Source organism: Ranitomeya imitator, chromosome 2, assembly GCF_032444005.1.
Source record: "Ranitomeya imitator isolate aRanImi1 chromosome 2, aRanImi1.pri, whole genome shotgun sequence".
NCBI classification, from domain to species: Eukaryota; Metazoa; Chordata; class Amphibia; order Anura; family Dendrobatidae; genus Ranitomeya; species Ranitomeya imitator.
Genome location: NC_091283.1, coordinates 794,146,148 through 794,169,511, shown reverse-complemented (window position 1 = coordinate 794,169,511; position 23,364 = coordinate 794,146,148). Strand labels below are relative to the sequence as shown.

The 23,364-nt window shown below is 44.8% G+C and overlaps 1 protein-coding gene across 2 annotated transcripts in view; it reads left to right on the top strand.

The window, feature by feature from the left end:
* The window catches only part of NEURL1 (neuralized E3 ubiquitin protein ligase 1), a 325,658-nt gene that overhangs the window by 246,917 nt on the left and 55,377 nt on the right, over positions 1–23,364 (top strand). For both annotated transcript variants that reach the window (XM_069753689.1, XM_069753690.1), the window contains exon 2: positions 6,444–6,685. In XM_069753689.1, the coding sequence (XP_069609790.1) occupies positions 6,444–6,685 (242 nt within the window). The remainder of the gene's footprint in view (positions 1–6,443; positions 6,686–23,364) is intronic.

Genomic DNA, 23,364 nt, shown 5'->3' with positions numbered 1-23,364 from the left:
CTGCCTTCTGCCCCATCTGTGTCCAGCTGCCTTCTGCCCCCCTGTGTCCAGCTTTACTGCCCCCCTGTGTCCAGCTGCCTTCTGCCCCCTCTGTGTCCAGCTGCCTTCTGCCCCCCTGTGTCCAGCTGCCTTCTGCCCCCCTGTGTCCAGCTGCCTTCTGCCCCCTCTGTGTCCAGCTGCCTTCTGCCCCCCTGTGTCCAGCTGCCTTCTGCCCCCCTGTGTCCAGCTGCCTTCTGCCCCCTCTGTGTCCAGCTTTACTGCCCCCCTGTGTCCAGCTGCCTTCTGCCCCCTCTGTGTCCAGCTGCCTTCTGCCCAACCTCCCCCCCGATCGCCGCTCTCCGCTCTCCGCTCTCAATAGAAAAAAAAAAAAGTTCTACTTACCTGCCGCGCTCCTCTCTCCACGCAGCTGCACTGTGCACTCGCCGGCGACTGACAATGACGTCAGACGCCGGCGACCTGCACGCTGCGGCTGGCGGCTGTTAACTATTGACGTGCGGGCGCGGGCCCGCATGTCAATAGCGTACAGCTGCAGTGCCGGCCGCCGCTAAGGGCCCGGTTCAGCCTGCGGCTGCCGGTAGGGGCCCGGTGAGCAGGTAAGAGGGGGCCCGATGCGGGCCCCCTCTGCTCACCGGGCCCCTTACGCCAGTCACGGCTGTAATGCCCTGATGGCGGCCCTGCCTATAAGTAAGGGGCATGTAGATAACAGAGCACTGTAACCTGCAGCAGCCGGTGCACTCACAAGTGCCACAGCTCCTTCCAATAGCTGATCAGCAGCGGTATAGAAAGTTGGACTCCCACCAACATGATATTCATAGACTATATCTTTTATCTTTATAAAAAGTTTCTACAGCACTCATAACCACTGCAGCCAATCACTGGGCTGAGCTGCTCATGCCAATCTTCATCAGTGATAGGCTGCAGTGGACACTGTGCTGGAGTCGTGACATTAGCACTGTCCCATCTTGGCGGAGACCATTTTTTTCCTCTAGCAAGATGGCACCTGTGCAGTAGCACCTATCAGATCGCCGATAGATGCTACTGCGCTGGCGCCGCCGGCACCATTTTGGTGGAGACAATGTTTTTTCCTCTTGAAAATGGCGCCGGTCGGCACCTGTGCAGAAGCGGCCCTTGCCATTTTGAGATAGAATTTTATTTTTTTTAAATAAATGTATATCACTAAATAAAATAATTGAATGCATATTATAGATGCGACCATGCTACAGCGCTGCGCCTGCTGAATGTGATTTTTTTTTCCAATACATATTATACTCAGTATGTAAACTAGGGGTCAGGTCAGTGATCAGAGCGCCACATGAAGACCCCCCAGAGCACGAGCATATCATGAAGGCTGGTTTCAGACTTGCGTTTGGCAGGGCTGTGGATGGCAGCCTTCTTCCTCCGTGAAGCCCCGCCCACTCCTGCGCCTCTTCCTTCAGCTCCGCCTACGTCTGCATGCGTCCTGCATACCCTATCTTTAACATTGGGTACACAGGCCATGCAGATGTATGCGGATGCCTCCACATGCGTCTTTTTGAAGCTGCGCCGACTGCAACAAAATGCAGCATGTTGAGTTTGACGCAGGTCAGTGCAGCGTCAAAACGACGCATGTGGAGGCATCCGCATACATCCACATGGCCTGTGTGCACAATGTTAAAGATGGGTACGCAGGACGCATGCAGACATAGCGGAGCTGAAGGAAGAGGCGCGGCAGTGGGCGGGGCTTCACAGAGGAAGAAGGCTGCCATCCACAGCCATGCCGAACGCTAGTGTAAAACCAGCCTAACTGAAAACTGCAAATAAAGATTAAACAACAACCACAAGACGGATTTCATCACCAGGTATCATTGTAATCAGTATAACGACGCCGACCTGACACTGTAGGTTACTGTGCACAATCCTGCTGACAGGTTCCCTTTAATAGGGAAAGTCATTGCTTGCATACGCTACTGCCTTAGTTTCCTATGCTACACAAGGCTTTCCATTTTAGATATTTATTAAATATTGGCAGGATATGCTATAAATGTCTGATAGATTCCCATCCAACCTATGGTGAGAACAGGAAGCCATTATTGCCCTCTTCTGGTAAGGTGCCGTCAGCAGTAAGGTGGAGGGGGAATCTGTCAATAGATTGTTGCTATGGATCTGAGAGCAGCATTATGTAGGGGCAGAGACCCTGATTCCAGCGGTGTCCCTTACTGAACTACTTGGTGCGGTTTTGATAGAATCCCTATTTTCTCTGCAGTTGATGCTGAGCTCTGTGTAACCTCGCCCACACCACTGATAGGAAACTTCCTGTGTAGACTGTATGTTGTCAGCAAGCTGCCAATCAGTGGTGGGGGTGGGGTTACACAGATTAGCTGGACTGGTTTGCATGTGACACTTAGTCCTGTCGCGATAATCTCCTGCTGGTAAAACACTGATTGTATGGAACCTACAGCAAGCTGATAAGCTAGCGACACATCACTGGAATCAGGCTTTCTGTCCCTACATAAAGCTGCTCTCAGATTCAGTGTAAAAACTTGCTGACAGAGTGGTTTTAAGTAGTAATGAGCAAGTATACTCATTGCTTGGGTTTTCCCGAGCACGCTCGAGTGGTTTCCGAGTATTAGTGTTCAGAGATTAATTTTTCATCGCCTCAGCTGAATGATTTACAGCTACTAGCCAGCTTGAGTACTTGTGGGGGTTGCCTGGTTGCTTGTGGGGGTAACAATGAGTTTACTCGCTCATCACTAGTTTTAAAGTTTTAAATGGAGAGAGGTAGCATCTTGCGCAATGCTATGAGAACAGAATGGAGAGAACAGAAATCTATTTATTTTGCAATCTTGTATCTTACAGGGCCAATATACATTCTGACATATACCACCAGGCAGTGCAGAAACAGAGATCTAGTTAAAGAAGCCCTCCTCCTCCTCCCATCCAAGTGTTTATCCTCTGAATTTATTGCATTCATCATATTATATAGCACTGTGTACTTACAATTGCTCATTTTGCCTTTCTACCCTTTTCCATTAGATCTACTCTCTGTATATTACTGTAGGGGGAAAGTAGTGGGGGTACAGGGAACAAAGTGTGTGGTGACAGTGGTGGCAGAAAAAAAATGAAAAATGTTTTTGTAAATATCCATATTTAAAAGAAAAATATCAACTTTTGGACAGCATGGTGGCTCAGTGGTTAGCACTTCAGCCTTGCAGCGCTGGGGACCTTGGTTCAAATCCCACCAAGGACAACATCTGCAAAAATGTTGTAAGTTCTCCATGTGTTCGTGTGGTTTTCCTTCGGGTTCTCTGAATCCCTCCCACACTCCAAAGACTGATTAGGGAATCTAGATTGTGAGCCCCAATGGGGACAGTGATGATGTCTGTAAAGCGCTGTGGAATTAATGGCGCTATATGAGTGAGTAAAATAAATTTCAAAAATCTTCAATTTCTATATATTTCCATTGCCTTCATGATTAAACGGAACTGAATATGGGAGGTCGAGCCTTGCCACACATCTACTGTTAGAAACGGCAGAATGTTTGGTGGAAGACAGACGAGGCGATGAGAAACGTGTGTAGGAAATATTTACATAGTGAGGCGCGTGCGGATGGGGAAACCTGGACAGAACGTATTTGGAGGAAGAGAAGGCATCTTCCTGTCATTCTTTCAGAGTACTGCACAGGAGATTCATTTTCCATTTTTTTTCTGTTCTCTTTATGACTTGCACTTTTAATGGTGCGGAGAGAGCTGTATTGTTGGGTTCCCTCTGCTCTGACTTGTAAGATGGAAACACGGATGGCCCACAACACTTAATAGGATGTATATCATTGCAGATCCTGCTTTGCAGTCTCAGGACATATACACACATCCTAAATCCTCTGGTATATGTCAGTTTCCATGCTAGAGGAAAGCTATGGTATCCGGTCTCCAGTGTCGCTTTCTCTTGTCTCTCCACCTGTATTAACTTGCAATATGCATTGTACATGGGACTGAAAATCTTTCAAAAAGTATACATGGAGAAGAGTACCATAGCTAATGCCTGAATGGTTTGCACAACTCCATGTACTCACAGCTCAAGCACGGGTGCCCGTGGCCATCACGTCCATCTCTTGTTACTTTCACCTACTATAGGGAACAGGGCAAAGTGTTGAGATTCTCTTGAATTATGTAAGCATTCTAACAGGTTTTAGATCACCCTATACCAAAGATGAGATTTTATCAGAACCTGCATGTAACCAGGGCCGGACTGGCCATTTGGTAATTCTGGCAAATGCCAGAAGGGCCTGTCTGGTCGTGGTTGCCTTGTCTGCTACGTTGTTAACAGAATTGGTGTTCTCAAGACACCCATACTGTTAAGAGTTGTGATGGAGCACAAAAGTTGCTCCGTCACTTACCCCAGCAGCCACGGGTATCATTAGTTATATTGGTCTTGTAGAAAATCTTCCTTTCCTCCATCCAGGGTAATATTAGTAATGTAGCCCATCTGGTTTAATGGGGACGGGGACAACATGGGCCTGTGTGATTTCAGATGCCAGGGCTGAATTTCAGCCCCAGTCCGTACCTCCATGTAACCTTATATTAGACTGGGCTGGGATATCAGGCTGATGCTTTACCAAGTCCCTTTAACCTAGAAAATGTTTTTCTTTCCCTCCCTGGATACATATGGCTCAATAACGCTTCCATCTGGAGGAAATATGTGAGCACACCGTGCCGCCTAACAACTTATTCTACTCACAGTGGGGGCGCTATTGCCGGGTGCGCAGTCAATTTGGAGTGATTTAGAGGCTTAACTCTATTCCCTCTTTCTGTCTGGAACGCTATCATCAGAAGCAGTTCTTGCCATTTACTCTATGTGCTACATGTTTAATAGGCAGTGGTTTCGCCAAAAAAAAAAAGGAGATCAAACTACTTGTAGACTGTGAGCCCTCGCGGGCAGGGTCCTCTCTCCTCCTGTACCAGTCGAGACTTGTATTGGTTAAGATTATTGTACTTGGTTTTTTATTACACATGTAAAGCGCCATGGAATAAATGGCGCTATAATAAAAAAAATCTGTATGTGGAATCGGGAGGCTATGACGTCATGCAATGGCCGAATGTCAGTAACAATAAACATGCCCTGATATATGTAAATATGAAAAACATATTTCACTTTGCCAGTTAGTAAAGGTCTAAATGTATATATGCTCATATTACACCTATGGATGGTACTATATCAAGAAACTTTAAAAACAAAAATAAATTAAAAAATGCTTTACATATGATTGAAAGACTGCCCCTATTAATTTATATTTTAAAACCGCATTCGTTTTTTACCACCTCAGAAAAAAAACAACTTTACACATACTGTAGCCTTACAGAGAGGGTGCCCTCTAAGTACATCATTAATTTAAGACATATGTGCCCTTACATGGCTATTCCCAAAATAATATGTTATCCCTTAGCCTTTGGATTAATGTACAGATCCCTGGGGGTCCAATCACTGGGAAGCCCTGAAATTCTGAGAATTAGATTCTGTAACCAAGGAACTAGTCTTAATAGAACCCCATCTTGAGTGAACAGGTTGTGCTCTTGCTCGATCTCTGCTCCATTCATTGACTATTGGACTGACAAAAATAGTAGAGCACTATATTGGGTTTTCTCCAACAGTCCCATAGACAATGAATGGAGCAGAGGCTGATCTTGTATACCTCCTTTTCATTCAAGACTAGTTTATGCAGAGCCCATTTCCCGGGATCTATAGCCCTGTTCGCGGGATCTATTGCCTTGTTCTCGGGATCTATAGCCTTGTTCTCGGGATCTATAGCCCTGTTATTTTAATCTATAGCCCTGTTCTCGGGATCTATAGCCCTATTCTTGGGATCTATAGCCCTGTTTTCGGGATCTATAACCCTGCTCTCGGGATCTATAGCCCTGTTCTTGAGATCTATAGCCCTGTTCTCGGGATCTATAGCCCTGTTCTTGTGATATATAGCCTTGTTCTCAGGATAAATATCCCTGTTATCAGGATTTATAGCCCTGTTCTCGGGGATCTATAACCCTGTTCTTGGAATTTATAACCCTGTTCTCAGGATATGTAGCCTTGTGATTGGAATCTATAGCCCTGTTCTCGAGATTTAAAGCCCTGTTCTCGGGATCTATAGCCCTGCTCTCGGGATCTATAGCTCTGTTCTCGGGATCTATAGCCCTGTTCTTGGGATCTATAGCCCTGTTCTCAGGATAAATAGCCCTATTATTGGGATTTATAGCCCTGTTCTCGGGATATGTAGACTTGTGATTGGGATCTATAGCCCTGTTCTCAGGATATATAGCCCTGTTTTGGGGATCTATAGCCCTGTTCTTGGGATTGCTGGGGGTCAGACAGCTGTACATAGAGAATATCTTACAATTTGGGGAATAAATCTTTAAATTAAATGTGATGAATATTTTGGACATTGTTCTTCTTTCTTAATCCTGTTTTCTTTTTAGATTCTCTAGGTGGGACATTTCCAACCTCCTCTCATCGATGTCATCACAAGCAGAAGCACTGTATGCCCATGCCACAATGTGGAGGATTATTAATCAGTCCTCTCCTTTTCCATCTCCATGCCAAGGGATCCCAGATCATGATGGATTCCACACAGAAAGCAGTAAAGAGACAGGCCAGTTTCTGCAACGCCATCACCTTCAGCAACAGACCCATAGTCATACACGAACAAGTGCGACTTAAGGTACGTTGCATTGTCATTGACGGGAATGAAAGTGTCTGACGGCAGCACCAGATCTTATCCCATTACCGTTCCTAAGACTGGTATTTCTTATCCTATAAATCTGTTATATAGTGATTACATAACCGCGGATAAGATTGTGCACATCTTATAGTTTTATAAACTTTCACTGATGATTGAACTTGTATTATTCTACAAGTCTAGTAAGACACATTAATCAGCCTCGAAAGTAAGATGTCACAGTGTAAAAGTGCAGACTCAACAACCTGCTCTGGGGAGAAAGAACACACCACTGCAATCACAATGGCCGGGCAAAGATGAAGGAATAAAGTGAAATTCCTGCTGCTTGATTTATATTAGGGCCTTTAATAAATCTACAAGTGCAGATGGAATAGAAGAAACCCTTTGTATCGACCACAACATTAGAGCCGAGACGATTTGTCAAGAAATTAGTACCTTTATCCTTTCCCAAGTGATCCACTAAAGCAGTCATCCAACTGTGTGATGAGCAGTAGGAACCTTGAGATTGCAGAACCTCACAATACTCTGCCGTGTATCACATCTTGTTCCTGTGACCAGACATGTTTTCCTCCTCTTCCAATTATTGATAGCACATTTAAGTCATGGGGTGATGTTCATGGGATTGTAATCTTACATGACAGTGTGTTGTGATGTGTCCGCTTCTGTTTTAAGTGAGAACAGATACCATCCAAGGCTATGGAGAGTGCAGTCAATACCAGGGTTCTAGAGCAACCTGAGCGTGTCTAAAAGGTCTCTATGCCCCTTACGAGTAGTCCACTTTCAGAGGTCCATGCTGTCTCCAAACCTTGACCTCGGTTTTGAAGTTAACCACATTTTGCATAAACTACTTAGTGCCATCACCAAAAGGAAATAATCCTGTGCAAAATTTGAAGAGTTCATGACTAGGGTTGAGCGAAACGGGTCGTTCATTTTCAAAAGTCGCCGACTTTTCGCAAAGTCGGGTTTCATGAAACCCGATCCGACCCCTGTGCGGGGTCGGCCATGCGGTACGCGACTTTCGCGCCAAAGTCGCGTTTCAATGACGCGAAAAGCGCCATTTCTCAGCCAATGAAGGTAAACGCAGAGTGTGGGCAGCGTGATGACATAGGTCCTGGTCCCCACCATCTTAGAGAAGGGCATTGCAATGATTGGCTTGCTGTCTGCGGCGTCACAGGGGCTATAAATGGGCGTTCCCGCCGACCACCATGTTACTGCTGCTGATCTGAGCTTAGGGAGAGGTTGCTGCCGCTTCGTCAGAAGCAGGGATAGCGTTAGGCAGGGTCCATTAACCACCAAACCGCTTGTGCTGTAGCGATTTCCACTGCCCAACACCACCTTCGGTGTGCAGGGACAGTGGAAGCTACTTTTTTTTTTTTTTTCCCCCTCAGCGCTGTAGCTCATTGGGCTGCCCTAGAAGGCTCCCTGATAGCTGCATTGCTGTGTGTACGCCGCTGTGCAAACCAACTGCTTTTTTCAAAGCACAAATCCTCTTGTTCCTTCCTTTCTGCACAGCTATCTTTTTTGTTTGTACACACTTTTTATTTAATTTGTGCATCAGTCCACTCCTTATTGCTGCCTGCCATACCTGGCTGAGATTACTGCAGGGAGATAGTAATTGAAGGACACTCCCTGTTTTTTTTTTTGTGGGAGATTAAGATTGACATTTCTGCTAGAGTGCCATCCCTGTCTGTGTCATCTCTCACTCAGTGGGCCATAGAAAGCCTATTTATTTTTTTGCTTGATTTGGGTTATAAAATCTACCTGAAAAAATCACTACATCAATCAGTGGGAGAAAAATATTGGCCTCAGGGCTTGTGTGCCACTCTTGACTCCTGTGTGCATCATCACTCACTCAGTGAGCCATAGAAAGCCCTTTTTTTTTGCTTTATTTGGGTTCTAAATTCTACCTGAAAAAATCAATAAATCAATCAGTGGGAGATTAATATTGGCCTTTGGGCTTGTGTGCCAGTCCTAAGCGTGCCATCTCTCTCTCTCAGATAGTGGGCCATAGAAAGCCTATTTATTTTTTTATTGGGTTTATAAATTTTCCCTGGAACCAAAAAAAAAAAAGTGGGAGATAAATATTGGCCTCTGGGCTTGTGTGCCAGTCCTGAGCGTGCCTTCTCTCTCACAAATACTGGGCCATAGAAAGCCTATTTATTTATTTTTTTTTGGTTTTATAAATTCTCCCTTAAAAAAAAAAGGGAGATTAATATTGGCCTTTGGGCTTGTGTGCCAGTCCTAAGCGTGCCATCTCTCTCTGTCTCTCAGATAGTGGGCCATTGAAAGCCTATTTATTATTTTTTTTATTGGGTTTATAAATTTTCCCTGGAACAAAAAAAAAAAAGTGGGAGATAAATATTGGCCTCTGGGCTTGTGTGCCACTCCTGACTCCTGTGTGCGTCATCTCTCACTCAGTGGGCCATAGAAAGCCTTTTTTTGTTTTATTTGTTTTCTAAATTCTCCCTGAAAAAATCATTTTATTTTATTTGGTTTCTAAATTCTTCCTGAAAAAATCATTTTATTCTATTATTTTTTTTTCCTAAAGTCTCCCTGAAAAAAAAAAAAAAAAAAAATCAGTGGGAGATTAATATTGCCCTTTCTGCTTGTGTGCCAGTCTTGACTCCTGGGTGTGCCATCTCTCTCTCTTTCTCCAATTGTGGGCCATAGAAAGCCTATTATTTTTTTAGCTTGATTTGGGTTCCAAAATCTACCTGAAAAAATCACTACATCAATCAGTGGGAGATAAATATTGGCCTCTGGGCTTGTGTGCCACTCCTGACTCCTGTGTGCATCATCTCTCACTCAGTGGGCCATAGAAAGCCTTTTTTTGTTTTATTTGTTTTCTAAATTCTCCCTGAAAAAATCATTTTATTTTATTTGGTTTCTAAATTCTTCCTGAAAAAATCATTTTATTCTATTTTTTTTTTCCTAAAGTCTCCCTGAAAAAAACAAAAAAAAACAAATCAGTGGGAGATTAATATTGCCCTTTCTGCTTGTGTGCCAGTCTTGACTCCTGGGTGTGCCATCTCTCTCTCTCTCTCCAATTGTGGGCCATAGAAAGCCTATTATTTTTTTAGCTTGATTTGGGTTCCAAAATCTACCTGAAAAAATCACTACATCAATCAGTGGGAGATAAATATTGGCCTCTGGGCTTGTGTGCCACTCCTGACTCCTGTGTGCGTCATCTCTCACTCAGTAGGCCATAGAAAGCCTTTTTTTGTTTTATTTGTTTTCTAAATTCTCCCTGAAAAAATCATTTTATTTTATTTCGTTTCTAAATTCTTCCTGAAAAAATCATTTTATTCTTTTTTTTTTTTTCCTAAAGTCTCCCTGAAAAAAAAAAAAAAAAACCAAATCAGTGGGAGATTAATATTGCCCTTTCTGCTTGTGTGCCAGTCTTGACTCCTGGGTGTGCCATCTCTCTCTCTCTCTCCAATTGTGGGCCATAGAAAGCCTATTATTTTTTTAGCTTGATTTGGGTTCCAAAATCTACCTGAAAAAATCACTACATCAATCAGTGGGAGATAAATATTGGCCTCTGGGCTTGTGTGCCACTCCTGACTCCTGTGTGCGTCATCTCTCACTCAGTGGGCCATAGAAAGCCTTTTTTTGTTTTATTTGTTTTCTAAATTCTCCCTGAAAAAATCATTTTATTTTATTTGGTTTCTAAATTCTTCCTGAAAAAATCATTTTATTCTATTATATTTTTTTTCCTAAAGTCTCCCTGAAAAAAAAAAAAAATCAAATCAGTGGGAGATTAATATTTACATTTGTGCTTCAGTGACAGTCCTGCGTGTGTGGCATCTCTCTCATTTGTTGCCACCAACAACAGAGTGTGTAACATTTGTGCCTGATTTTCGTTATGGTCTCACTCACCTGTAAAGGGGTAGCTAAATCATACTGAAGTTATAGCTCACCGTGTAATTTGTGTGACAGCAACAAATACCGTTAGTTTGTTTACGTTTTTAAAACAATGAGGAAGTATGGTGGAAGAGGTCGTGGCCGGGGGCGTTCATTGTCAGCTGGTAATGAGGGTAGTGGTAGTGGTGGAGCATCAGCTGGTCGTGGGAAAAAAAATATTGCACCTAAGTCTGGAGCTGTGGAGCCAGGTTCGTCGTCAGGCTACACAAGGCCTCGAACGCTCCCTTTTCTGGGAGTAGGAAAACCGCTTTTAAAGCCGGAGCAGCAAGACCAAGTTTTGGCTTATCTTGCTGACTCAGCCTCTAGCTCTTTTGCCTCCTCTCGTGAAACTGGTAAATGTCAAAGCAGCGCGTCGTTAGTGGATGTTCACGGTCAGGGACAAGTCGCTTCCTTGTCCTCTTCAGCAAAAACAACAACAGAGAAGAATGCAGCAGGCGACACAACGGGTTACTCCATGGAGCTCTTTACACATACCGTCCCTGGCTTTTGAAAGTGAAGCAGTTAACAGTCCATGCCCATTACAAGTTGAATCTGACATGGAGTGCACTGATGCACAGCCACAGCCAGACTACTATGCTGGTCCTTTGACTCAGACCACAACATTGCCCTCGCAGGGTAATGATCAAGAATCAGACCCTGATGAGACTATGTTGCCCCATCACGAACGCTATACCACCGACCGACACGGTGACACAGACGAAGTTGCACACGAGCTACAAGAAGAGGTAATAGATGACCCAGTTCTTGACCCCGATTGGCAGCCATTGGGGGAACAGGGTGCAGGCGGCAGCAGTTTTGAAGCGGAGGAGGAGGGGCCGCAGCAGGCATCAACATCGCAACAGGTTCCATCTGCCGGGCCCGTATCTTGCCCAAAACGCGTGGCAAAGCCAAAACCTGTTGGAGGACAGCGTGGCCATCCGGTTAAAGCTCAGTCTGCAATGCCTGAAAAGGTATCCGATGCTAGAAAGAGTGCAGTCTGGCATTTTTTTAAACAACATCCAATTGATCAGCGCAAAGTCATCTGTCAAAAATGTTCAACTACCTTAAGCAGAGGACAGAATCTGAAAAGTCTCAATACAAGTTGCATGCATAGACATTTAACCACCATGCATTTGCAAGCCTGGACTAACTACCAAACGTCCCTTAAGGTTGTAGCACCCTCGGCCAATGAAGCTAGTCAGCAACGCAACATCCCTTCCGGCAGTGTAGGGCCACCATTTTCCGCACCACCTGCAGTATCTGTGCAGGTTTCTTTGCCAGGCCAAAGCAGTCAGGGTCAGGGAATCACCAGTTTCGTAGTAGGAAACACTGCATCTAGGGCACCGGCGGCAACAATACCATCTCCCACCGTCTCTCAGTCTGCCATGTCCACCGGCACCCCCGCTAGTTCCACGATCTCCAGCTCTCCAGTCCAGCTCACCCTACATGAGACTATGGTTAGAAAAAGGAAGTACTTAGCCTCGCATCCGCGTACACAGGGTTTGAACGCACACATAGCTAGACTAATCTCGTTAGAGATGATGCCCTACCGGTTAGTTGAAAGCGAAGCTTTCAAAGCCCTGATGGACTACGCTGTACCACGCTACGAGCTACCCAGTCGACACTTTTTTTCCAGAAAAGCCATCCCAGCCCTCCACCAGCATGTTAAAGAGCGCATCGTCCATGCACTCAGGCAATCTGTGAGCACAAAGGTGCACCTGACAACAGATGCATGGACCAGTAGGCATGGCCAGGGACGTTACGTGTCCATCACGGCACACTGGGTAAATGTGGTGGATGCAGGGTCCACAGGGGACAGCAAGTTTGGGACAGTTCTGCCTAGCCCACGGTCTAGGAAACAATTGGCTGTAGCCGTTCGCACCCCCTCCTCCTCCTCTTCGTCCTCCTGCAGAAGCAAGAGCTCGTCCACAGACCGCAGTCGCACAACCACTCCATCCGCAGCTGCCACTGTTGCACACCAGGTCTCCCATTATGGGGCAGCTACTGGCAAACGTCAGCAGGCTGTATTGGCTATGAAGTGTTTGGGCGAAAACAGACACACCGCGGAAGTTCTGTCCGAGTTCTTGCAGAAAGAAACGCAGTCGTGGCTGGGCACTGTAGATCTTGAGGCAGGCAAGGTAGTGAGTGATAACGGAAGGAATTTCATGGCTGCCATCTCCCTTTCCCAACTGAAACACATTCCTTGCCTGGCTCACACCTTAAACCTGGTGGTGCAGTGCTTCCTGAAAAGTTATCCGGGGTTATCCGACCTGCTCCTCAAAGTGCGTGGACTTTGCTCACATATCCGCCGTTCGCCCGTACACTCCAGCCGTATGCAGACCTATCAGCGTTCTTTGAACCTTCCCCAGCATCGCCTAATCATAGACGTTGCAACAAGGTGGAACTCAACACTGCACATGCTTCAGAGACTGTGCGAACAGAGGCGGGCTGTTATGTTTTTTGTGGGAGGATACACATACACGGGCAGGCAGTAGGATGACAGACATGGAGTTGTCAGGTGTGCAGTGGTCGAAGATTCAAGACATGTGTCAAGTCCTTCAGTGTTTTGAGGAATGCACACGGCTGGTTAGTGCAGACAACGCCATAATAAGCATGAGCATCCCCCTAATGCGTCTGCTGATGCAAAGTTTTACGCACATAAAGGATCAGGCGTCTGCAGCTGAGGAAGAGGAAAGCCTTGATGACAGTCAGCCATTGTCTGGCCAGGGCAGTGTACAGGACGAGTTAGCGGGCGAAGAGGAGGAGGAGGACGAGGAGGATGATGGGGATGATTATATTTTTAATGAGGAAGCTTTTCCGGGGCCACTGGAAATTGGTGGCGCGGCAAGGCCGGGTTCTGGTTTTTGGAGGGACACAAGTGACGTGGATTTGCCTGAAACTGCCCCTCAACCAAGCACAACCGCAGATTTGAGAACTGGAACTTTGGCCCACATGGCGGATTATGCCTTACGTATCCTCAAAAGGGACACACGCATAACTAAAATGATGAATGATGACGATTACTGGTTGGCCTGCCTCCTTGATCCTCGCTATAAAGGCAAATTGCAAAATATAATGCCACATGAGAACTTGGAACTAATATTAGCAACCAAACAATCAACTCTTGTTGACCGTTTGCTTCTGGCATTCCCTGCACACAGCGCCCGTGATCGTTCTCACACGAGCTGCAGGGGCCAGCAGACCAGAGGAGTTAGAGGGGCAGAAATCAGAAGTGGCGTTGGCCAGAGGGGTTTTCTGACCAGGTTGTGGAGTGATTTTGCTATGACCGCAGACAGGACAGGTACTGCAGCATCAATTCAAAGTGACAGGAGACAACATTTGTCCAGTATGGTTACAAACTATTTTTCATCCCTTATCGATGTTCTCCCTCAACCGTCATTCCCATTTGATTACTGGTCATCAAAATTAGACACCTGGCCAGAATTGGCAGAATATGCATTGCAGGAGCTTGCTTGCCCGGCAGCTAGTGTCCTATCAGAAAGAGTATTCAGTGCTGCAGGTTCAATACTAACAGAAAAAAGGACTCGTCTGGCTACCCAAAATGTAGATGATCTAACCTTCATTAAAATGAACCACAACTGGATTTCGAAATCTTTTGCCCCACCTTGCCCGGCTGACACCTAGCTTTCCTATGAAAAGGTCTTGCCTGTGGACTATTCTGAATGCCTTTTCCAATCTCGTAATTTTCTGCACCTGATTGTCCAGCATATGACATGTTTACACCTCACTAAATGGCCAAACTCCCCACACGGGGCCGTGGTATCGACACTTGGCGACAGCACCCGTGAGAGTGCAGTTTGTCTGAAGAGGTGGGTGTGCCCGCTTTTGGTCGACGGCACTGCCACTGGGTCCCTCCTAGTACAATAAAGTGTCTCTGGCGGTGGTGGTGCGCACCCAACGTCAGACACACCGTTGTAATATGAGGGGCCCTGGGCCTGTACCGCCGGCCACAAGACAGTTCCCCCCCCAGCTCAAACAGTGCTCTACCACTTGCAAAATTATCTCACAGCTCCACCAATGTTTAGTCTATGCGCTGACATCCTTCAATGCCTGCCACTGACAATACCATTGTATTGACATTTTTGTTATGTTAGGCCTTCGATGCCTGTCTGTGGTCACTCCTTCCACTAGGCCTCCACTGACCACACCACTGCTGCCCGTGTACCCCTGGAACCAATTTAAAATTGCCTACAGCCATGTGTTATTATTTTAGGCCTTCGATGCCTGTCTGCGGTCACTCCTTCCACTAGGCCTCCACTGACCACACCACTGCTGCCCGTGTACCCCTGTAACCAATTTAAAATTGCCTACAGCCATGTGTTATTATTTTAGGCCTTCGATGCCTGTCTGCGGTCACTCCTTCCACTAGGCCTCCACTGACCACACCACTGCTGCCCGTGTACCCCTGGAACCAATTTAAAATTGCCTACAGCCATGTGTTATTATTTTAGGCCTTCGATGCCTGTCTGCGGTCACTCCTTCCACTAGGCCTCCACTGACCACACCACTGCTGCCCGTGTACCCCTGTAACCAATTTAAAATTGCCTACAGCCATGTGTTATTATTTTAGGCCTTCGATGCCTGTCTGCGGTCACTCCTTCCACTAGGCCTCCACTGACCACACCACTGCTGCCCGTGTAACCCTGGAACCAATTTAAAATTGCCTACAGCCATGTGTTATTATTTTAGGCCTTCGATGCCTGTCTGCGGTCACTCCTTCCACTAGGCCTCCACTGACCACACCACTGCTGCCCGTGTACCCCTGGAACCAATTTAAAATTGCCTACAGCCATGTGTTATTATTTTAGGCCTTCGATGCCTGTCTGCGGTCACTCCTTCCACTAGGCCTCCACTGACCACACCACTGCTGCCCGTGTACCCCTGGAACCAACATCAGAAAATATAAAAATAAGTATTTTGCTTATAAAAAAGAAAATACTGGAGAGATATCAAATGCAGACATTTTAACATTAAAAACAAACACATACAACAAAAATCTGGTACAGTACTAAAAATGGCCACCAGCTACAATAACTTTCTCCTGCAAGTAGTTAACTGAAAGGTCTTTTCAATTTTAAACACAGATATGGCATCCACCGAGTGTTGTCCTGTCGCGTCTTCTTTATATTATTGCCAAGAAGATGCAAAACAATGAAAATAATAAAATCATTATTTACCAAAAAAATAGAGTAAGTCAAAACCACATTGCAAATAAACATTCATTACAAATAAAGAAGCAGGGCGCGTCCGAGGGTGAGTATATACCTAATAAGAATATAATCACCCTCGGACGCGCCCTGCTTCTTTCCGACAGCCTTCCTTCCTAAGAATCAGCCCTTCCGTGGTGTAGAGAGAGGGTTTGTTACACTCCAAGGTGTTCCCCAGGTTGCCTTTCCTGAGCTTCGATCTTCCGGCTCTCGTTTAGTAGTTGTTGGAAACTACGCTGCATTAGGCCTACAAATTGGGTATGGGGTGTAGAGAGATGGTGTGTTCCACTCCAAGGTGTTCTCCAGGTTGCCTTTCCTGAGCTTCGATCTTCCGGCTCTCGTTTAGTAGTTGTTGGAAACTACGCTGCATTAGGCCTACAAATTGGGTATGGGGTGTAGAGAGATGGTGTGTTCCACTGTAGAGAGATGGTGTGTTCCACTCCAAGGTGTTCCCCAGGTTTCCTCGCCAATGCTTCGATCATCATGCTCTCGTTTAGTAGTTGTTGGAAACTACGCTGCATTAGGCCTACAAATTGGGTATGGGGTGTAGAGAGATGGTGTGTTCCACTCCAAGGTGTTCCCCAGGTTTCCTCGCCAATGCTTCGATCATCATGCTCTCGTTTAGTAGTTGTTGGAAACTACGCTGCATTGGGCCTACAAATTGGGTATGGGGTGTAGAGAGATGGTGTGTTCCACTCCAAGGTGTTCTCCAGGTTGCCTTTCCTGAGCTTCGATCTTCCGGCTCTCGTTTAGTAGTTCTTGGAAACTACACTGCATTAGGCCTACAAATTGGGTATGGGGTGTAGAGAGATGGTGTGTTCCACTCCAAGGTGTTCTCCAGGTTGCCTTTCCTGAGCTTCGATCTTCCGGCTCTCGTTTAGTAGTTGTTGGAAACTACGCTGCATTAGGCCTACAAATTGGGTATGGGGTGTAGAGAGATGGTGTGTTCCACTGTAGAGAGATGGTGTGTTCCACTCCAAGGTGTTCCCCAGGTTTCCTCGCCAATGCTTCGATCATCATGCTCTCGTTTAGTAGTTGTTGGAAACTACGCTGCATTAGGCCTACAAATTGGGTATGGGGTGTAGAGAGATGGTGTGTTCCACTCCAAGGTGTTCCCCAGGTTTCCTCGCCAATGCTTCGATCATCATGCTCTCATTTAGTAGTTGTTGGAAACTACGCTGCATTGGGCCTACAAATTGGGTATGGGGTGTAGAGAGATGGTGTGTTCCACTCCAAGGTGTTCCCCAGGTTGCCTTTCCTGAGCTTCGATCTTCCGGCTCTCGTTTAGTAGTTGTTGGAAACTACGCTGCATTAGGCCTACAAATTGGGTATGGGGTGTAGAGAGATGGTGTGTTCCACTGTAGAGAGATGGTGTGTTCCACTCCAAGGTGTTCCCCAGGTTTCCTCGCCAATGCTTCGATCATCATGCTCTCGTTTAGTAGTTGTTGGAAACTACGCTGCATTAGGCCTACAAATTGGGTATGGGGTGTAGAGAGATGGTGTGTTCCACTCCAAGGTGTTCCCCAGGTTTCCTCGCCAATGCTTCGATCATCATGCTCTCGTTTAGTAGTTGTTGGAAACTACGCTGCATTAGACCTACAAATTGGGTATGGGGTGTAGAGAGATGGTGTGTTCCACTCCAAGGTGTTCTCCAGGTTGCCTTTCCTGAACTTCTATCTTCAGGCTCTCATTAAATTGTGGTTAAACGGAACAACTGCATTTGGCGTACTAGTTGGTTTGGGGCCTACTATCGGTGTCTGCCACTCCTTGCTGTTCTGCTGGTTTCCTGTCCTGAAATTCCGTTTTCAGGCGCTCGTTAAGTAGTTGTTAATGTTAGACTGCATTTGGCCTACTAGTTGGGTTGGGGCCTACTATCGGTGTCTGCCACTCCTTGCTGTTCTCCTCCACTGAACAAAGCTGTGCCGCCTGTTTACTACTGTTGCCAATTTTGAACTGCATTTCGACTACTTACTGATTTGGGCCTACTCTCTGTGTCAGCCTCTCATTCCAGTTGTCCTCTACTGCAATGCCCCCTGATTAGTCCTGTGTTACCAATTTTGAACTGCATTTAGCCCACTTTATTCTTTGGGCCTATATCTGTGTTTCCTCCTCATCCTGCCCATTGCCCAGCCAGTGATAGATGAGTCTGCTGGTACATTGACCCATAACGCAACATTTCCCGTGCACGCTACACTGCAAGATTGTGACCCTGCTGAAAGTCAGGTCCCCCTTCCCGCATACCATACCACCTTACACGGGGACAAACAGGAAGGTGCAGATGAAAGTGCAGGTTCCTTCATCAGGTGGGGGGAGGAATACTAGTTGGCGACGTCACTGGCACAGGGCCTCTCATAGTACGCAGAAGTGTTGCTGACGGTGGGAGGCGCCCCCGCCGTGCAAACACACCGCTGTACTTTGAGGGGCCCTGTGCCAGTGCCAATGCCAACGAGTGGGCCCCCCCTGCTTGCTCAGGTTCACAGCACTTGCAAAGTTGAAATACTTACCTCTCCCTGCTCCACTGCCGTGACGTGGTCCAGATTTCCTGGGCCCACTAATTACTTGAACCTGCCCTACCCACCACAACTTTAGCCAAATGAACCCCAATTTCAAATGCCTTCCAATTATTAAAAGGTAAATTACGCTTGACAAGCTTCATTAAGAAGAATGGATGGTTTTGACATTAAAATGGGCACTCTAGGTGTTTTCCTGGCCCCCACTCACTGCCGACTATGCTGCCCCATTGACTTGCATTGGGTTTCGTGTTTCGGTCGATCCCGACTTTACGTCATAATCGGCCGATTTCACTCGACCCGACTTTTGAGATAGTCGGGTTTCGCGAAACTCGGCTCGACTCTAAAAAGGTCAAGGTCGCTCAACTCTATTCATGACCTGACTAAATCCTACAGATTAGAAAAAAAAGTCCAAAATACATGTGAAGCTGACACTTCAAATCAATATTGTAACCACCATTCTGATGACTGTCATCACCAGAAATATGAAGAGATCCAGAGTATATAAAATATCCAAGTTTTATTAATGATAAATTAAAACAATATCATCAATGGGAAATAAAAAAAGCATAAATGTCTCACCATGAGAGATTCCACAAAATCCCTTAAAGGATTAAAGGGGCCCCTGGAAGAAGCCATCGGTGAAATGCGCGTCGGGGTGGGGAGTCACCACTTATACCTCTAGGTAGCTATATTACATAGACCCCATTTTCTGGCTGCAGTTTATTTTCCCCTTCACTGCTAAGTTTGTCTTTGCTCAGTACCAGTTGGGGATTGTCCTGTGTCGTGTGGGTTCTACTATTTGTATAGTTATAGCACAGATGCTTATTGGATGTTATACCTGGCTGTATTCAGATATTTATACTGATTTACTGTCAATTCCTTTAAGGGATTTTGTGGTGTCTCTCATGATGAGGCATTCCTGCTTTTTTTCCCCTTGTTTTAATTTATCATTAATAAAAAATTGGATATTTTATATACTCTGGATCTCTTCATATTTGTGGTGATGACAGTCATCAGAATGGTGGTTACTAAATCCTACAGATGACAGGATAACAGGGTTATGTAGAAAACCAAAGAAATGAGCTGGAGTAAATAGTCGATGTAATAACATAAGGCACTTAGTTGACCCTATTTAATCTGTATAGCTTCCTATGAACAGATGTATAGGTATGCATTTTCAACCTCTGCTCTAACCATTGTCAAACGGACGGCCAGAAAAAGCCAAGCGGTGTACACGTCTTTCTCCGGTATTCCCCTAGATATTGAATGGTATGGGGGTCAAACATACCTACCTTTGCTTCACTAAAGAGGAGCTCTACAGAGACCCGTTCTCAGGGTTCTGAAGCCCTGTTCTTAGGGTCCTTTATTACAAGTTATGGGTACTAACTTCTGTGATGGGACGTTGATCAATTTAACTAGTCTGACTACCGTATGTGGATTCGGGAAGTGATTTTTCCTCTAATATGGGGCAATAAGCATCCGTCTCATGGGATGTTTGCCTGGAGCAACATGTTAGATTACAGGATAAATCCAATGGATTTATGTCTACCGTCAACTTTCAGAACTTTGAAACTACTATCTCCAGGAATCCCAGAATTTAGACTTTCAGCGTTCTGCAAGTTGAGGTTAAATTGCGATTTGGGAAAACACATTTAAAGCTGCTCACCTTTGTGTCCACTTTTGAAGCTATAACGAAACTCAATGTTCTTTATAAATTCCCCTAAATTAGTAGAAGGTTGCATAACTTCAACAATTATTGAAGCTTCAAAATTTGGCCGTATGGATATACCACATTACCACAATATTAAGAAAGTATGAAGAACTGTACCAAGAATCACTTCACCCTTAATCTGACCGTCATGCACCTTTCCACCTCATCCAGCAATGGCTTATGGTCGAGCCATAACAGAGCCTCCAAGTCAATTACCAATTGTGGCAAAACATTTCTGGCAGCTTTTGCTTGTCATTCTTGTTCGGGATATGTTAATTTTCTTTGCTAAGTTGGCATGAAGATAGAAAAAACATCTGGCCTTTACCGTTTAAAATATACAAGTGAAGGGAAAAGTGTGTACACAATTTATTTTGAGAGAGAAGCCACACTCGGAGACTGCTCACAGCTCAGAAACTTCACGCCTGGCTTCCATCATTTACATTGAAGGAAAGGATACGGATCGAACAAGCATATTTGGACCAGCCGTGATGATTGCGGTTATAGTCTGTCAAGTCCAATTACATGCAACCTCTTTGTCTTGGCTGACTATCCTACAAAAATAAACCAGATATCAAAAGTCGATGGTGTCTCCGTATTGTTGTATGTGATTTCTTATGGTATTTGACAATCAAAATATACTAGCGATTGACTTTTTAGATGAACGTTTGGACCATTTTTAAAACAAAAAAATTTATATTTTGTTGAAGGATTTTTTTATGAAAAAAACATATATGGGATATTTCAGAAAAGACATAGACTGTTATCTTTTGTTACCTTATTGTAATTTTTATGATCGTGTTAATGTCGTTCCAGCTCGTTATAACGGGTCCATGTTTTGTGGATCGATTCCAATAACACTTTCCAGATTCTTTAGTTATTATTCAAAGTCAATATCCACCCTTTTACAATATTATTTTTAGATCCACCATTCTTTTTCCTGAGCTCCATATCCCTTGCATAGACATGCTATAGCATTATAAGGACATGAAAAACATTAAATAAAAAAAACAAAAAACATTAAAACACTTGCAGGGGACTTAGCACTTATTAAAATCATATCTGTTAGTATAAAAGTTTTAGTGGTTTAGTTACCGGAAAAAAATTGTTTATTTTGTATGAAGGGGCTTGGTGCACCCCCTGAATTTGCAAACTGCACTGCCTGATCTCAATCATTGGAAAAAAGCAGGAGTTAAGGTCCTGGATGGCAGATCCACCGCCAAGGTGGTTGGCCTTGGTAATGTAAAATCTGTAACAGTAATACTAGGTTACTGAGAGGGTAAATTTGGATGGATTTTTGGCTCCAGGATTTAGGAGAAACCAAAAGAATTTGGGTGAGAAAGGCAATTCCCATAATACAGCCCGGGACTTGCAGGACTAATAACAGCAGCTGGGTTAGCTCAGCAGAGTTAAAATTGTGCTGAAGCTGATCAGAGGTGTGTTTGGTGAACTGCTGGAGCTGCTATGGCCTGAAATACTGATATTGGTCAGGCAGCTACATTTACCGTACCTTGTTTCATTGTGCCTGAAGGAGGGACTGTTTATGGAGAAAATCTGTTTTTGTTTTGGAGCTGTAAAGTTTATTAAGGAAAGTAAACTTGTGATGTTTTGATATTAAAACCCTGTGACTGTACGAATCTAAGCAGCTACCGCAAGCTGAACCCCTACAACCTCTAGTGTGAAGTATCAGGAGCTTATCCCTGGTTACAAGTGTTGAGTCCTCTTCCGTCCCTGGCTTCCTGGATTGAGGAATCCAAGTAAATGACACGCAGCACAAAGGTTGTGTGTTCATAAACAGGGGTAGCCCCGGAGCACGCCTGCCTCACTGGGCGCTGCCCCTTCTTTATATAGTAAGAAGTTAGGCATTTACAGACATGCGCACAAGCGCTCATATTTCATAATCACTTACAAAGCAAATCTATACTAGTGAAAAGTTACAATATCTGGTATGTGGGTGAAAGGCTACAATATCAAGGAGAAATGCGCGCGTGATTACTTCTATAAAAGGAAATGTCAAGTTTGCTGTGCAGAAGCAGATTTCATCTGGGAGACAAAATGGATCCTTTGGTTCAGTCTGGTCTCCACAATTCCCCCCTTTGACATATTCTTTTATTATTTGTCATAAATTTTTGCATGAAGCTTGTGCATTTTCTTCTTTATGCGGCAGTATACTAAAATATAAAAGAAAATTAGTACGGCAATAATAAACTTTATACTCTTACACAAAATTTATTTGTGCATACTGAGATACCCTTGAGTACAATCTTGAATAACACATATATGATTACAATAATCATAACTATATGTATTATGCTCTGCATAATCCCGGCAACCCACCCACCGATCCCTCTGAACCAGTTGGCTGGGTTAAGAAAAGAAAAGGTATCTGACCACCAGCTATCCTTATTCTGGTCATTGTCTTTGTCATACTGATCTCTGAGTCGTTGTACGTCCTTTAATTTAAATGTCATACTCATAGTACTATTCGGGTCTATATAATGACAGCAGGTGGGTCCAATGATTTGACACATACCCCCTTGTGAGGCAGTTAGGTAATCCAATACCAGGGTATGTTGGTTGACGACTATTATAAGCTGATTCTGTACAGCTATACTAGTGTTTAGTATATCCAATATATCCCAGATCTGATCATCTAGATAATCCGTGGCTCTAACTAATTTATCCCACATTTGTGTTAACATAGGATAAATAAAAATGGTACTAGCAATTTTGTTGGGAATTCCCATTTGTACTATATGTGGCCTCCCTGAGGAACGTGGTGAGTTATCTGCAGCTCTTTTATATAGTGTGTGCTTGGGTACGGCTTGCATATTCACTTGTTTATTTGAAATTATGAAAGTAGCCGGGGTTAGGCGTCCTAATGTACAAGTACCCTTTATACCTACGGGAAGCCATTTATATGCTCCTTCTCCGCATATCCAAAATGTACCTTCAGGCAGATCCCATAGAGCTGAGTGCTGCAATACCAATCTGTGAGCCAAATCCACAAAACTAGATACATTTTGAAGCATACACCAAGAGGGTTTTTGTCCCAAGGGGCTACAGTACCCGGCTGCGGGATTACCACATACATGCATTCCGTTGACATACTCATTGGATTCATTACAAACCAGGTTCCCCGGCTTACTTGTACAACTGTTATCATCACCTTGGGGGAACAACTCAGAATGTTCCCATTTTCTATTATGTATGTATCTTTCCAATACTACAGGTTTGAAAGCATCAGAGGGAGGGCGGTTGTACTGAAACTGAGCTGTAGATTTTCTGTGGGGACCTGTCCTAAATTAG